The 15,405-nt window shown below is 35.9% G+C and overlaps 1 protein-coding gene across 1 annotated transcript in view; it reads right to left on the minus strand.

Annotated features, from left to right (window-relative positions):
* Positions 1 to 3,095: 3,095 nt before the first annotated feature.
* The window catches only part of LOC136871700 (coiled-coil domain-containing protein 43), a 60,200-nt gene continuing 47,890 nt past the window's right edge, over positions 3,096 to 15,405 (minus strand). Inside the window, exon 4 of the mRNA XM_067145216.2 lies at positions 3,096 to 11,624. Coding sequence (XP_067001317.1) covers positions 11,552 to 11,624 — 73 coding nt within the window. The 3' untranslated portion in view covers positions 3,096 to 11,551. The remainder of the gene's footprint in view (positions 11,625 to 15,405) is intronic.

Genomic DNA, 15,405 nt, shown 5'->3' on the forward strand with positions numbered 1-15,405 from the left:
TTAAAGATGTTCAGGTATATTCTGCTATTAAATATGTTTTCTTTCTCAGGTATTTTCTAATTTTACTTATTCTGAATTAGTTGTGACAGATTGAAGAACATCACACTTATAGATTAGCTAAGTTGAAACTGAAAAAAAAAAAAGGATTGTACTATGGTGGTTTGAGTCATTAGTCCACAGACTGGTTTGATACAGCTCTCCATGCCATCCTATCCCGTGCTAACCTTTTCATTTCTACATCACTGCTGCATTCTAGATCTGCTCTAATCTGCTAGTCATATTCATACCTTGGTCTACCCCTACAGTTCTTACCACCTACACTTCCTTCAAAAACAAGTCCTGGGTGTCTTAAGAAGTATCCTATCATTCTATCTCTTCTTATTAAATTTAGCCTAATCGATATCCTCTCGCCAATTTTATTCAGTATCTTTTCATTCATGATTCGATCTATCCATCTCACCTTCAGCATTCTTCTGTAACACCACATTTCAAAAGCTTCTATTCTCTTTCTTTCTGAACTAGTTGCCATCCATGTTTCACTTCCATACAATGCCACACTCCAGATGAAAGTCTTCAGAAACATTAATTCCTGTATCAACGTTTGAAGTGAGCAAATTTCTTTTCTTAAGAAAGCTCTTCCTTGCTCGTGCAGGTCTGCATTTTACGTCCTCCATAATTCTGCCATCATTAGTTATTTTACTACCCAAGTAACGATATTCATCTACCGGTACTTCCTTTCAGACTTCATTTCCTAATCTAATATTTCCTGCATCACATGCCTTTGTTTGACTGCACTCCGTTACTTTTGTTTTGGACTTATTTTTTTTTTGCTAGGGGCTTTACGTCGCACCGACACAGATAGGTCTTATGGCGATGATGGGATAGGAAAGGCCTAGGAGTTGGAAGGAATCGGCCGTGGCCTTAATTAAGGTACAGCCCCAGCATTTGCCTGGTGTGAAAATGGGAAACCACGGAAAACCACCTTCAGGGCTGCCGATAGTGGGATTCGAACCTACTATCTCCCGGATGCAAGCTCACAGCCGCACGCCTCTACGTGCATAGCTAACTCGCCCGGTGACTTATTTATTTTCATCTAGTACTCCTTACCCAAAACTTCGTCCATACCATTCAGCAGCTTCTTGAGATTTTCTGCAGCCTCAGATAAAATAACAATATCATCGGCAAATCTCAAGGTTTTTATTTCCTCTCCTTCGATTGCGATTCCCTTTCCAAATTCCTCTTTGATTTGCTTTACTGCCTGTTCTATGTAAACATTGAAAAGGAGGGGGGGAACAAACTGCAGCCTTGCCTCACTCCTTTCTGGATTGCTGCTTCTTTTTCAAAGCCCTCAATTCTTATCACTGCAGACTGATTTTTATACAGATTGTAGATAATTCTTCGTTCTCGGTACCTGATCCCAATCACCTTCAGAATCTTAAATAGCTTGGTCCAATCAACATTATCAAATGCCTTTTCTAATAAATCTAAATAAAGTAGGGCATTATCTCCACTTAAGAAAACAGCTACAGAAACATCAAAGTCCATACAAAGCATTACACTTCATTCCACTATCATTAGTTTTGAAAACATATTATTGTATACAAAAAGTGAACTTATTACAATGAAAAATTATTGATTTTATATTCTTAATTTGTACAATGCAATCTTAAAATCATTGGCAAAAATAGTATAAGTGCTTGAAAAAGAGATATCATCAGATTTCTTACCAAGTTTTCAGAATTACGGTCACCAATACATATTTCTTGAGGTATTTTTTAAAAACATCTAGTTTTATGATATTTGTTACAAATTGAAGAAGTTCTCCAAAATTAAATTATCATCCACATGGATTTATATCACAACTACTTAAAATCAAAAAATTATCTTGCCACTTACTCCCAATGGAATACTATTTCTTGCCATGCCTGCCTATGACCAGTGTACTAAATGCCCACATCAATCAATGGCCTGCACTTCGGTAAAATCAGTGTTAATAACGTTATAGTACTCATTACTGATAAACTATTACTCTGCATGTGTCCAACCCTTGTCCTGTTTCTCTAGGAGATTGGGTATGAAGCAAAGTGAATCTTCATAGCGAGTTTTCATGACCAGATGCCCTTCCTGATAACCACCTCATCAGAGGAGTTAATGAAATGAAATGAATGACTGAAATAAATAACTGTTAATATTCAATATGATACGAGGAAAGAAGGGGGTGAAACCCAGTGCCATAGCCTACTCCTGTCTAATAGCACCAACGGGTCTGCTCAAGACTCAAGTCTCCATCCAACGGGTGAATTGTCATCAACAGACTCACATGCCCTCACTCTATATGAACACTGTGGAAAGGTCTGGAACTGAATGCATGCTTTTGGCACGAAATGTAGTGATTAGGAATTGTATACCACTGTCTCTCCTACCCTGCCGGCTAACATTCTGATGGTGAAAATGTTGTCGACCTACGGGACTCGAACCAGCTAACTACAGTGTCAGACTATATAGACTTCATGCTGTAACAATCATGGCTACCAGGTAGACAATTGGCTATAAGAATATTTACTACTAACAACTGTTACTGTATCAACTAATAAAAACTGCAAACTGAATACAATTAAAACTTACTAATCGGTGTCTCAACACAAAGTTAATATTCAATGTTCTATCAAGAGATTTTGGAAGGGTCTAGAATTTCATCTCACCATAGTATTTAACATCTGCTTTTTAACAGCAAGAATAGTCATAAATTGCATATCCCAAATGACGTTAGTACTCTATAATCCTGATGACAGGATTCACCTACCCTCTTGTCTCTAAATTAACCCAGTATTGGCTTATTTACAGAAATCCAAGAGGGTTTTCCTGGCCTAAAAAATGGAATGAACTGTTTTCCCACAAGCTTTCATATAACCAGTAAACTGACATTGGCATATCATACAAAATGACAAGTACGATTCAATAAATCGTCATTGTGCCAAGAAAAACTGCTACGTGATAATATTTCAGCTTAGAACTCTGACCAGAAAGGTTCTGTCGTCTAAGGTTCAGTATTGCATGAACTACAACACATTTTCGTTCTGATACATGTGCTGTGGGTCAGTATTCCTTCCCTCAAAATTGTCACATAATGGAATTCACCACTGATAAATACTGTAATATATATCTAAATCAGCCTTGTCAATACTATTAAATAAGTTGTTCATTTATTTCAATCACGAAATGCCATACAAGTTCCGATAACATTATACGTTCTCTTCTTCAGCGGCCCAAAAACCACCAAACATTTCTTGGACTTGACCTATCATCACCTCATATTTAACAACAATCAAACTATTATTACGAGGGTAATCCCAAAAATAAGGTCACCTATTTTTTTTATAAATACAGAACTCTGTTCGTGTGGCTGTTGGTCACAATATTGTGAAGAGTGTTTCCCGCGCTCGCACATATACATGCGTATGCGCGCTGAGGCACTCAGTCTTGGCAGCCGTTGAGAAAGGAGCTCCCGTTGCATGTTACCGCGAAGTGCGCGCAGTCATTCGGTTTTTGAACGCAAAACGTACTGAACCGATTGAAATCCATCGCCAATTGACAGAAGTGTATGGTGAGTCGTGCATGGATGTCAAAAATGTTCATAAGTGGCGTAGAGAGTTTGCAGCCAGTCGGACTGAAATTCACGACAAACGAACAAAGGAGCGGGAAACCGTCAATTTCCGTCGAGACAGTTGTGAAATTTGAGCAAATCATGCGTGAAGATCAGCGGATCGCCCTAGATAATCTCTGCACTTTGGTTCCTGAGGTTTCCCCAAGCGCAGCTCACAACTTCCTGAACAGCCTGGCGGCGAGCTGGTATGACATGGGCATACAAAAACTGTCACAGCGTCTACAAAAATGCATCGACCGAAATGATGATTATGTAGAAAAATAGCTAAATGTTCAAGCTGCAAAATTATGTAAACCATTGTAGAAATAAACAGGTCTATGTATTTATAAACAAATAGGAGACCTTATTATTGGGATTACCTTTGTGTAAGATATATCCTCTGTATAATATATTAAAACTTTTGTACTAAACAATTCAAAATTAAAATATGTCAATCAAATAAACTCTAAATTTACAATCTTTTACATAAAATTCTATTAAAATAACAGACTTGTCCAGTAACAGAATAGATTGAAGTCAATACCTTTAAATACCACCATACTGAACCATGATCGAGTACTCCCACTTTGGCTCAGATGGCTGATCTACTCAGCCAGGTGAAACTGAAGTTCCAGACTTTGTAGCTAATCTTAACAGAATACTTCTCTGTCATTAATGTCTTTTTTTTTTTTTTTTAAGCAGTTGCTGACTTCCAGTACATACTAACAAGATACTGCCTAAAAGTTTGGCTAGAATACCGTCCAAATGAAAAATAACACAATCCAGGTTAAGTTTAATACCCTCTAAGGTACTTCACTGGCAGGAATTAGCAAGTTGCTGATATCTGCTTCTTGACTTGTATCACCCCGTTCTTAGATTTCCTACTTGAGCTTTTTTTTATTGGTTATATACAGAAATTATATACTACTTCATATCTTCCTCTTTATGTACATATTAATATGGCATTAATCTGAGTTCAAGAATATTGAAGTGTTCTTAAAAAACAAAACAGAAAAGACAAATAAACAAACTAAAGTAATGATTTCTGGATTCAGTCAATGACTGGAATATGGATGACATGAAACAGAGTGATCATTAACTGTTACAACAGTTATGCAAAGAAAAGCAAGCAAAGAAAATCTATCTTAAACAAAAATAATTCTGAGAATAAATGCATATAGATGATTATTCAGTATTTGAGAGATAGTATTAATTCGTGAAACACAACTAATTTAGTTTTCTGTGTTTATACTCCGCATATCAATCTGCATAGAATTAATAGAATGGTTGGAATTGTGAATGTCACAAAATAATTTCATACCCCCAAGCTCTGTGCTCACAGCAAATATTTTTCTTGGAGGAAATGTTTCATTTTATTTCTGTTTCTCTTCCAGAAAATAATTATAAATTATAAAGCATTCTCACTTGTGTCTTGAATTCCAAGAATATAGACTTAGCCTCAATATAACAAGAAAATACTGCTTTAACATTCAACTCAACAATTTCCTATGAACACACTGTGAACATGAGGTACATTAAAATGCTGTACTTATTACAAGAACATTATCACATAATTATGAGTATTTGGTGATGGAATACCATCAAATACTTACCTACCTTTCAATATATCACCATTCTCTCACATTATACTTAAAAGTTTATTTGGATATTATATGGCATATAAAAAATATGAAAGATTTTTATATCAATTCTTCTAGATATTCAACCAGATTTCATTTATATACAAGATACATTCAGTTAAAACTTTGTGCAATAAAACTGCATTGATTTGTTTCAAAATCCATCATACAATGTTCTTCAGATCTTTACAGAATGTAATGGAGAAAAAAGTTTTCCAAACGTTTTAATGCAAAACCCACGAACCAGGAACTAGAAGCACACCATTTGATTCATAAGTAATTATTGTACATCCAGTTCATAATTATACATGATCCCTTGCATTAACCTTGTAAATAACAAGAAAGAGAAAAGCTTGAAACTTAAATCCCAAGTTCCAAAATGTTTCATACAATACCTACTATCTTAAAAATAAAAATTTGTTCTGGAAACTCAATGCAAGGTAGTAATCACATTTTAGAAGCTATTGCTTATGAAATCCTGATCTCCAATAAAATGATTCTTAGCACATGAATTGAGAACATGAAGAAAAAATTGAAAATAATTTTTTTAGCGTTTTCACCCATTTTACACTAGATCTAAAGCAGACAGTAAAACTTACAATTATACGATAAGGACTGAACTTAGGAGAGATTAAATATATTATTATGATTTGCTCTCCACTAGAAATGACTAAAGATACTTCACATGAAACTGTAATACTTAAAATAGTTGGCAGTCAAGATAATCTGAACAGCACATAATGATTCCTGAGAACTGAAGCCATTAAAATGTTTCACAGCCTTAGATAAAAACATATCACATGCAACTTCTTTATTACACAGTATGTCAAAATAGGTTCATGCAATTTTAACTCAAAAAGTTTAATTTCTTATCTTTCATTCCATAATTATATTCTTAGATAGTAAAATCTTATACAGAACTCCTCCAATGATGGAATGAGACATAATTGAGTTTTTGAGAATAAACATTGACTGCTGTCATCAACACATCTTAAATAAAGATGCCTTGATTTAATTAATCAATCAAATCAGTCGGCAGTTTATGACATTAACTCTATATCATTACAATATTTATGTTCATACTGTTTATATTTATTGGAAGAGGAACAATACAGTTTTGGGCCGGAAGAACAACTACAGACCTTATCTTTGTTGTCAAGATGGTTAATGGAGAAGCACTGGGGAAGAGGAAAACCACTATTTCTACTATTCCTGGACAATGAAAAAGGTTTATATTAACATAACAAGAGAGTGTAGCTAGAAATGCCTGAAAGAGCTGAAGGTTCATGGCAGCCTTATTGCAAAAGTGAAATTTTGTATGGGAAAAAACAGAAGGGATGCGCAAGTGAGTTGTGGACTATCCACATGGGTTGAAACGATGAGAGGAGTAGAGCAAGGCAGTGGTCTTCTACCTCCTCCTATTTATCACTGTGATGGATGCCATAATAAAGGCACCAAAAATGAAAGGGCAACAGGACTTAACAAGCTTTTGTCTTTACAGACAACGTGGTGATCTAAGATGAAACCGAAAAGGATGTGGAGGAAACGCTGCAGCACTGGAATCAAGAGTTTGAGAGACATGATTTAAATATCAGCAAGGCTACGGTAGTGGTGATGAAGATGACGAACCATACATCATACCAAATGACACCAAACGAGATAGTGTTTGAAGGTTTGGGTTTTTTTTTTTTTTTTTTTTTGATTCACGTCGCACCGACACAGATAGGTCTTAAAGCGACGATGGAATCGGAAAGGCCTAGGCATGGGAAGGAAGCAGCTGTGGCCTTAATTAAGGTACAGCCCCAGAATTTGCCTGGTGTGAAAATCTGAAACCACGGGAAAACCATCTTCACAGCTGCCGACAGTGGGATTCGAACCCACTATCTCCCGATTACTGGATACTGGCCGCATTTAAGCGACTGCAGCTATCGAGCTCGGTGTGTTCGATGTTTAAATACTTGAGTAGTATAGTATCAACAGACAAACTTGCTAAATGAGGTGGAGAATCAAATTAGCAAGGCAACACAATTTTACCACCAAGTAAGAAAAATGCTGTGGGATAAACAAGTAGCGCTAAAACTATCCTACTTTAACCCTATCCTTATGTGTATTACCTGGAAACTACAACGTTAACGAGGCAAGGCAACTCAAAACTCCAAGCTGCAAAAATGAAATTCCTACACACCATGATCCAGAAGCCTAGGGAGGATAAGATCAAGAATGAAAAAATCCGAGGAGAGATCCAGAAAGCAATATTGAAAGAGAAGTAAAAGGAAAAAGACTAGCGAGCAGACCCAGAAAAAAATGGACCGATTTAGTAAAGAAAGCTGTTGAGGAGAGAGGACAACACTGGGAGAAGGTTACGAGAGAAAAATGGTTCATGGACGATGCTGATGATGATGATTGTTGTTGGCAATAAAGATACTTGATAAAGTTTATTACTGTTGCCATTGATGCCTTCATGGCCCGTACTTATAGACATGATATGATTTTGGGCTTATGACGTGTCAAGAAAATAAGGTGAAATTCTTTACGTTTCGCAGAGAACTTTGCTCTGCGTCATCAGAAGAAAATCTCGACTGTCCACGAGAAAGGCTTCTTAACCCTCTTGGAGCCAGGCGGTCGTGCGAGCACTCGCCCTTTAAATTGCCAAAGCCGATCAGGTAGGCCTTTAAAAATCCAGTCGGAAGTTGCCACAGCCGATTACAACAGCCAGCTTAAAATTCTGTGATATACATAATTTTGTGGCATCCTATAGCGATGTGCATATTTATGTGACAACCTATAGTAAAGGGGCTACAAGTTATTGTGTGCCTGACCTTGCTTTGAAAATTCTAAGACGGTGTTCTGGCTTTCACAAGAGTCGTTTCCTGTGTTTAGAAATACTGCTAACCGGTCAGTAAGAGATTGTTCCTTGCAGAGAGTGGATTTGTGACAGCAAAATGGCAACTGGTTCACGTGATATTTTTTCAGCAGGTATTGATGACGATAAATTAATTCAGTATTTGGAACAATGCAAAGTTAACGCGGATGATTTATCGGATAGCGATAGTGAATTTAGTTCAGAGAGAGCCGATGAGATTATACCAGACCCGCCCCTGGGATCACCGCAGCTAAAGAAGAGACGTTTATTTGTTTCTAACTGCACTACAGCTACTGTGAATATGATGGTAGATGAAACTAGTGATGACGAAGATATTTAAATAATGTAATATGAAAAATGTATGAATAAAGATAACAGTTGAACACTTCAAATACCACCAGACTAAGCCACAATTGAATCCACCGTCCTCAGGCCCAGAAAGCCAGCGCTCTACCATCTGAGTCACCTAGCTCGACTAACTTCATTGTGCTGTAAAAGATACAACGGAAGCTGGAAGCTATAGAAAACAGCAAATTTTGCACATATGGACGATTAAATCACAATAATAAAAGCAACAGGGGAGCAACATATAGGATATCGTCAGTAAAATTATTGCTGAAATCAAATCTTACTTATGCTGTTAAATAAAATTTATCAAATATACATAAGACTGTCCGGCCCCATGGTGTAGGGGGCAACGCGTCCGCCTGTCACCCAGCGGCCCCGGGTTTGATTTCCAGCCAGGTCAGGGGTTTTTAATTGTAAATAATTAATATCCTTGGTCTGTAGACTGGATGTTTGTGTCGTCCTTAACGTTCCTTTCCTCACATTCAACACTTTACACTTCTGCCATTTACATAATACACACAGGTTCCTCACATATGGTGCCAGTAGGGGCAAAAGATCTTCATAGATCAACGCCCCGAACAAATAGCATTTAAAAAAAATATACATAAGACTGTTATGTCTTTCCAGGATTGATTTACTTAAGTATGAAAAAGAGGTAAACCCATGAAAGAGAAAAGATGAACTTCCTCACAACTGAGACATAAACAAAAAAGTAAGTTAAGGAATTGATTTTATTTATGCCAGTCTTTAAATCTTTTAAAATCTGATAATAAAAACAGCTAGATATAGTAAGACTACAGTACTACTCATATAGTGTGAGTGTCCTTGTTTTTCTTTAGTTTAAGATAGTAAGTTGAGGTAACTTTTAAAAAATTCCATGTCGTTTCAGAGAGTAAAGTTTCTTCTTCACCACTCCATCTTTAAAGTTTTCCTGATAAACAAGAAGTCAGCACCTATGTAAATAATAATAGGAGCAACAACAAGCATTACCATCCACAATTATAACTCTTTTTCCTTTCAAGTCTCGGTCTAAAAAGGAAATACTGCCTGTTTCATACTGAATGTGCATTTTTGGGAACTGGATCCACACACTTAATTTTTAAGATACTGGTTAAAAACTTAACTTTCAACATATAACATACTTTTTTCTTTTCTTTTTTTTTTACAAGTTGCTTTCATCACACCAACACAGATAGGTTTTATAGACACGATGGGATAGGAAAGGGCTACGAGTGGGAAGTGGCCGTGGCCTGGCCAGCACAAAGAACTTATCTGCATCCTTGCTCAATGCACCCTCCCATATAATTAACATGATCATCATTTGATGTGATAATTTAATAAAATGTGTAAGTAAAATTATATTTGTGGAGATATTTTGTAATTTACACACTCCAAAAGCATTATTCCATAGACATTAGGCCAGGACATCATCACCTGGTAATCAACTAATAATTCATTAACTGGTTGCAAGACTAGTGTAAATAAAAAAATGAATATGAAAATATTATGGAAAAGTTCAATGTTGCACTGCTCATCACAATTTGGATGTCAAGGAAATAGCGATCTGTTTGAGAAAAAAAATTAAATTCAAGCATGCTAAGTGCTCATTGCTTTTCTGTGAGAGAAAAACAGGGAATATCCTAGTCATTAACATTTGTTTCTAACCACTAATCAATGCCCTTAAATAAACTGCGTACAAAGATACAGATGTGTTACTTAGGAAGAGCAGAATCCATGAATGGGTTTACCATACTGCATCACCAAATATGTTGCTATGTTGCTTATTTCACAAAAAGAGCAGTTTATTCAAATAAATGAAGTATTTATCCTTTTGTAAGTACAATTCACAACCATTGATGTATTAACTGTTTATCTGATGAAAATGAAAATTTTATTCAGTCTATAAGAGATCCATTATGTATGAAGCACACTTCATTTCTTACAGATTAGACTTCAGGAGAAAAGTGAGAATAAAGAAATAAGTATATGATTCCAGTAGTTTCCTGAGTATTATTTGTTTATTTTTTTTACATTTCCTGTTTATGTCACTACTCTGTGTAACTGCCTTTCATTTAAATCTTCAGCATTACTCTAAGGGAAGTGGGGGGGCTGTTATTATAAAATGGAATAGCCTAAGAAGAAGTGGGGAAAATAACAATTATCTTTTTCTATGGGTAGGCAGCATTACAGAGCACTGTGCTGTCAACAAAGTGATTTAACAATATTAATTATTGTATGTGTCTCACATTAGGCAAAGCTTTAAGCGATGGATCAGAGAAGCACAATTTGCTGCTCAGAGTAAGGAATGGACACTATCTTGATAAAATGTATTTTTGTTTAGCAAGTGGAATATGATCACATCATAATTTAGGGACCTAAAGGAGATAATTAAAATGTTATCTCTCTCGCATTTATATTCAGTTTTATTTCTCTGAATTTGAAATCATTCCTGGTGCTGTTAACTAAATCCCTTTTTTTCTTTCACATACTTGAACAAGCTTACAAATTAATACTAACAAGTAAATTCAACAATAAATTTATATCAATGCTGATGTTTAGAAAACAAGTCTACATCTTAATTCTGCATTAAATAATAGTAGAATTCATATTTCCCTACAGTTTCATCTGACAAAACACTAGAAACATTTAATCTCTATCCCAACTGAGAAAATCTGGGAACTCCTTGCCTGTGTGTGTGTGTGCGTGTGTGTGTGTGTGTGTGTCAGTATTTTAAGAATACATATACAAACTATGCCTCCAAAATGAATGTCTCATTCCATCATGTGAAACTTACATGCTACAGCATGCAAGCAAATAAAAATACTGTCAAGTAGTATACAACTTATTTCACCATTTCTAGTTATGTAGAAGATCTGAAGTATTAGTAAGTCAAAATAATCCACTCAAGCTGTGCCCATCCCTTTACTAATGAAGACACATAATTAGCCTTGTCCACTGGAAGTTCAAACTAGGAGTAGATTTGGAACACATAATCCAAGAGTAATAAATTAACACAACACAACATGAACATTCACACACTACTGTGCCATGATCTTGCTATCTTCGTCGTTCCCCCTTCTGTGTCTTGCGCTTCTCCTTTTTATCCTGTTGCATTTGTTTTTGCTTCTCTCTACAACAGAAAATAAATCTATTAATCAAAGTTAAAAAATAAAACTGATTAAAAACAGCTACTGATATACAATTGAATTCCAACTAGAAACTCACAAATTATTTATGAACAGAACGTAATAATGAAGAATTGTAATGGACAAAGAGGAATGAAAAACAGATGATTCAGCATTTTGCATAAACTTCCAACTTCAAGAACAAAGATAACTCAAAAATTGCCTCCATCTCTCACGATGAATGTAGATGCCAATCCCACTCAAGGTGGGAAGCAGAAAGAGCTTATAGTGGCTTGAAAAAATGTAGAAAATCTCGGACTAATGAAGCAGCCCACATATGAATTATGTGAAAATTGGAGGTTACCAACATTTAGTAATTTCATGTTTGACGCCCCCCCCCCCACCTTCCACTAGCCTATCATTACTTTCATCCTTTGGGAGTATACTATCCTCACTAACTTCAAAAATGAGAGTCACAAGTTGCCTTAAAATACTACAATTCATGAAAGAGAAGCACCTTTACAATGAACTGAACACAACAAAGATAGGAGTATAGTTGTAAAGTAACTGAATAAAAGTAATCTGACTATTTGTAACAATTACATTCTGGCATTTTTACTCGTAATTATTACTATTTACAAAAAAGTAACTTTTACTTCTTGAAATAACATTGTAATCCTTATATTTTTAAAATTGTTACTTTCTAGTAATTGGTATAAATCACATGGAAGCAGAAATGGGGAAGAAATAGTGAGCTAAATTTTTCAGTTCTACTAGAGCAGAACCAGTAGCTTCACAAGTATTGGATTAGGTGCTTGCTTACCTCTCCGGTACATCCAAAGGCGACATACTTATCCCAAAGATGTTCTTAAAGTTAAAGGTGGGTATTTCTTTACGAACCCCTGTAGGACGCCTTTTCAGTAAATGCACAAATGTACTTTCCCCCAAACAGTTTGAGGCTCAGTGATGAGAATTTTAAGAACCAATTATTTTATTTGTAAAGTGAATGACAAATGATTTGAAAATCATTTTGCAAGTTCCAAGCTACCATATTTATCTTGTGAAACAAACCCACCAAATTGTTTCCTTGCAAACATTTGTATTATTCCAGCCCCATGTGAAAAAATGTCAGTGATTTCCTGAAGACTAACATTCTGTAAAGTAATATTGTAATTTTATTGATTACTAGTTGAAAAAGTAGATTGTAATGGAAATTGAGTAAAATATTTCTCAGGTAACTGTAATTCAGCCCAATTACTTCTTTTTTTTCTCTTCCAATCACTGGATAGCAGAAAAGTCCAAAAGATTTAGATTTCTTTACCCAACTTTCCTATATATATATATATATATATATATATATATATATATTTTATTTTATTTTTTGCTTTACACCACACCGAGACAGTGACGATGGGATAGGAAAGGAACAGGAGTGGGAAGGAACCAATTGTGGCCTTAATTAAGGTACAGCCCCAGCATTTGGCTGGTGTGAAAATAGGAAGGCATGGAAAACCCTCTTCAGGGCTGCCGACAGTGGGGTTTGAACCCGCTATCTCCCAAATGCAAGTTGATAGCTAGTGACCCAAACTGCACAGCCACTTGCTCGGTTTTACTAAACATCAAAGGAGGAATGTACTATACATCAAGAAGATGGTCTTACCAAGATGACAATATGGATTCATTCACAACTCATTTTTGTAATAAATAGTAGAAGCATTGTTAGAAAGAACCTCATTATTTGAGAAGAAAAAAAACACAAGGTCAAAGAAACTACTGCAGATAAAGGGAAACAAACAAACAGCTCACTCAAGGCAGCTCCTCAGGTGGACAGCTGAAAATACAACTTACTAAGAATTACGCATTGAACACTTTGCAATCTTCACAATTAATGTTTACATCTTTAAAGGTTTTATATGTATTGTAGTCTCAGGCAGATGCTCAAGTACAACTTGCTGCCACTATCCAAGCTGTGGCAAGACAAACTCTTGCACATGTGTACATGTCTGCAAGGAGTGCTGAAAAGAAATAACCAGCACCATTACATCAGTCCATGTATAGCCAGTGCATTATGCAAACTTAGGTGACAAGTTTATGGAGAAGTTGACTGAGTATCTTTCACTGGATTTTTTTTTTTTTACAATTGGCTTTAATTTGCATGAACACAGATAGAAAGAATTACCTGGTGTGAAAATGGGAAACCACGGAAAGCCATCTTCAGGACTGCCGACAGTGGGGTTCGAACCGCCTATCTCCCGAATGCAAGCTCACAGCGGCGCGCCCCTAACCGCATGGCCAACTATGTTGGTTTTCACTGGATTTACAAGAAGAGCTGACAATGTTGCAATCTACCTTCACACATGCATAGTCTGGTGATAGATTCCACAATGCACTTTGAAAAGAATATAGGTTAGGCTGCAGAAGTTGTCACTGAGAAAAGAGACATTTACGAATAGTCATTCTCCACTTCAGCCACCTGACAATTGGGTAAGGGGCTGTTGTATAGTAGTTAGGAAGGGAAAAAAAAAAAAATTATTATCACCTTCCAATGAATGTTGGATTAGAGTTAAAGGAAACACTGGAAGTTTATGTTAATGTAAATTTAATGAAATTGTACGTTCAGTTACTATACATCCAAGTACATTAGTAATTCAAATAACTTGCTTAATCAAACAAATAACAGACAACGGACTGAAGGTACCGTTAAAATAATAAGCTCAGCACCCCATGGTATCTTATTAAATTACGATCGATAATGGGATGTCGTAGCACAAAGTACAGCAATGAATAAACATTGCAGTTTCTTCAGGCGGCAGATGAATAAATGTAAATAAATGGCGAGAAACATCAACAGCAGAAATATGTATCGGAGGCCATGGAATGAGCTGGATCAAATGGGCCAAGTTCAATTTACATATGGTGGTCATACCTTATCTATCTAGTTCGATATAATTCGAGAATCAAATTTCATGATGAAATAGTCGACTGGCACATCAAACTGTAAGGTGACCGATTGTTAAATTAATTCCTTTGCTGATGTCAATGATTTTTAGGACCACTCTGAATCAAAGAGGTTACGTATTTAACGTCAAAAACATATGGGAGGCTACGAAACTTTGAAGAGTCTTCAAACCGACTTTTATTATTGCAGTCTAGCATTGGATTTTGTTTGAAGAGAACAACATATTTTGCTGAAAAAGGGATTCGGTAAGCTCTAGAAGTGCCGCACACTATTAAGAAAGAGTCACATAAAGAAAGCTGAATTTAATCATGAGATTGTTATAGTAAAACAAATAATATATTGTAAAGAGAAAAGATATATATCTGATTCCTCCCCAAAATACTAAGGCGAGTGTTAGCTAATAATATTGTAAATGGTACTTATGTATGTGGCAGTATACTAATAACATGTTACAAGTTTCAGGTATCATGATGTCGAGTATCACTGAAGAAATTTATAAGATGTTCATAAATCCCAGCAAGATGAACTAACTTAAAATGTGGTCTTGATGGATTTGAAGAGTGTCGAGATGGATACCAATGGATAAAACCAAGACCGGAAAATGAGAGGTGTCTCATTCCTGAAGTCAACGGCCCGATAAGTACTCGAAATGTCTTATCTATCCTGCTACGTGACTGCTTAAGGTAGAATAGTATAATTTCATAGTGTCAGAAATGTGATATGCCTAAACGTACAACTTGAATGCAACAGTCGTCGATCATTACCTCATAATGGGCAGGAATGCTGTGAGTTTGTTGTGAATAATCCTGGAAATTATGATCTGCCGT

Source organism: Anabrus simplex, chromosome 4, assembly GCF_040414725.1.
Source record: "Anabrus simplex isolate iqAnaSimp1 chromosome 4, ASM4041472v1, whole genome shotgun sequence".
NCBI classification, from domain to species: Eukaryota; Metazoa; Arthropoda; class Insecta; order Orthoptera; family Tettigoniidae; genus Anabrus; species Anabrus simplex.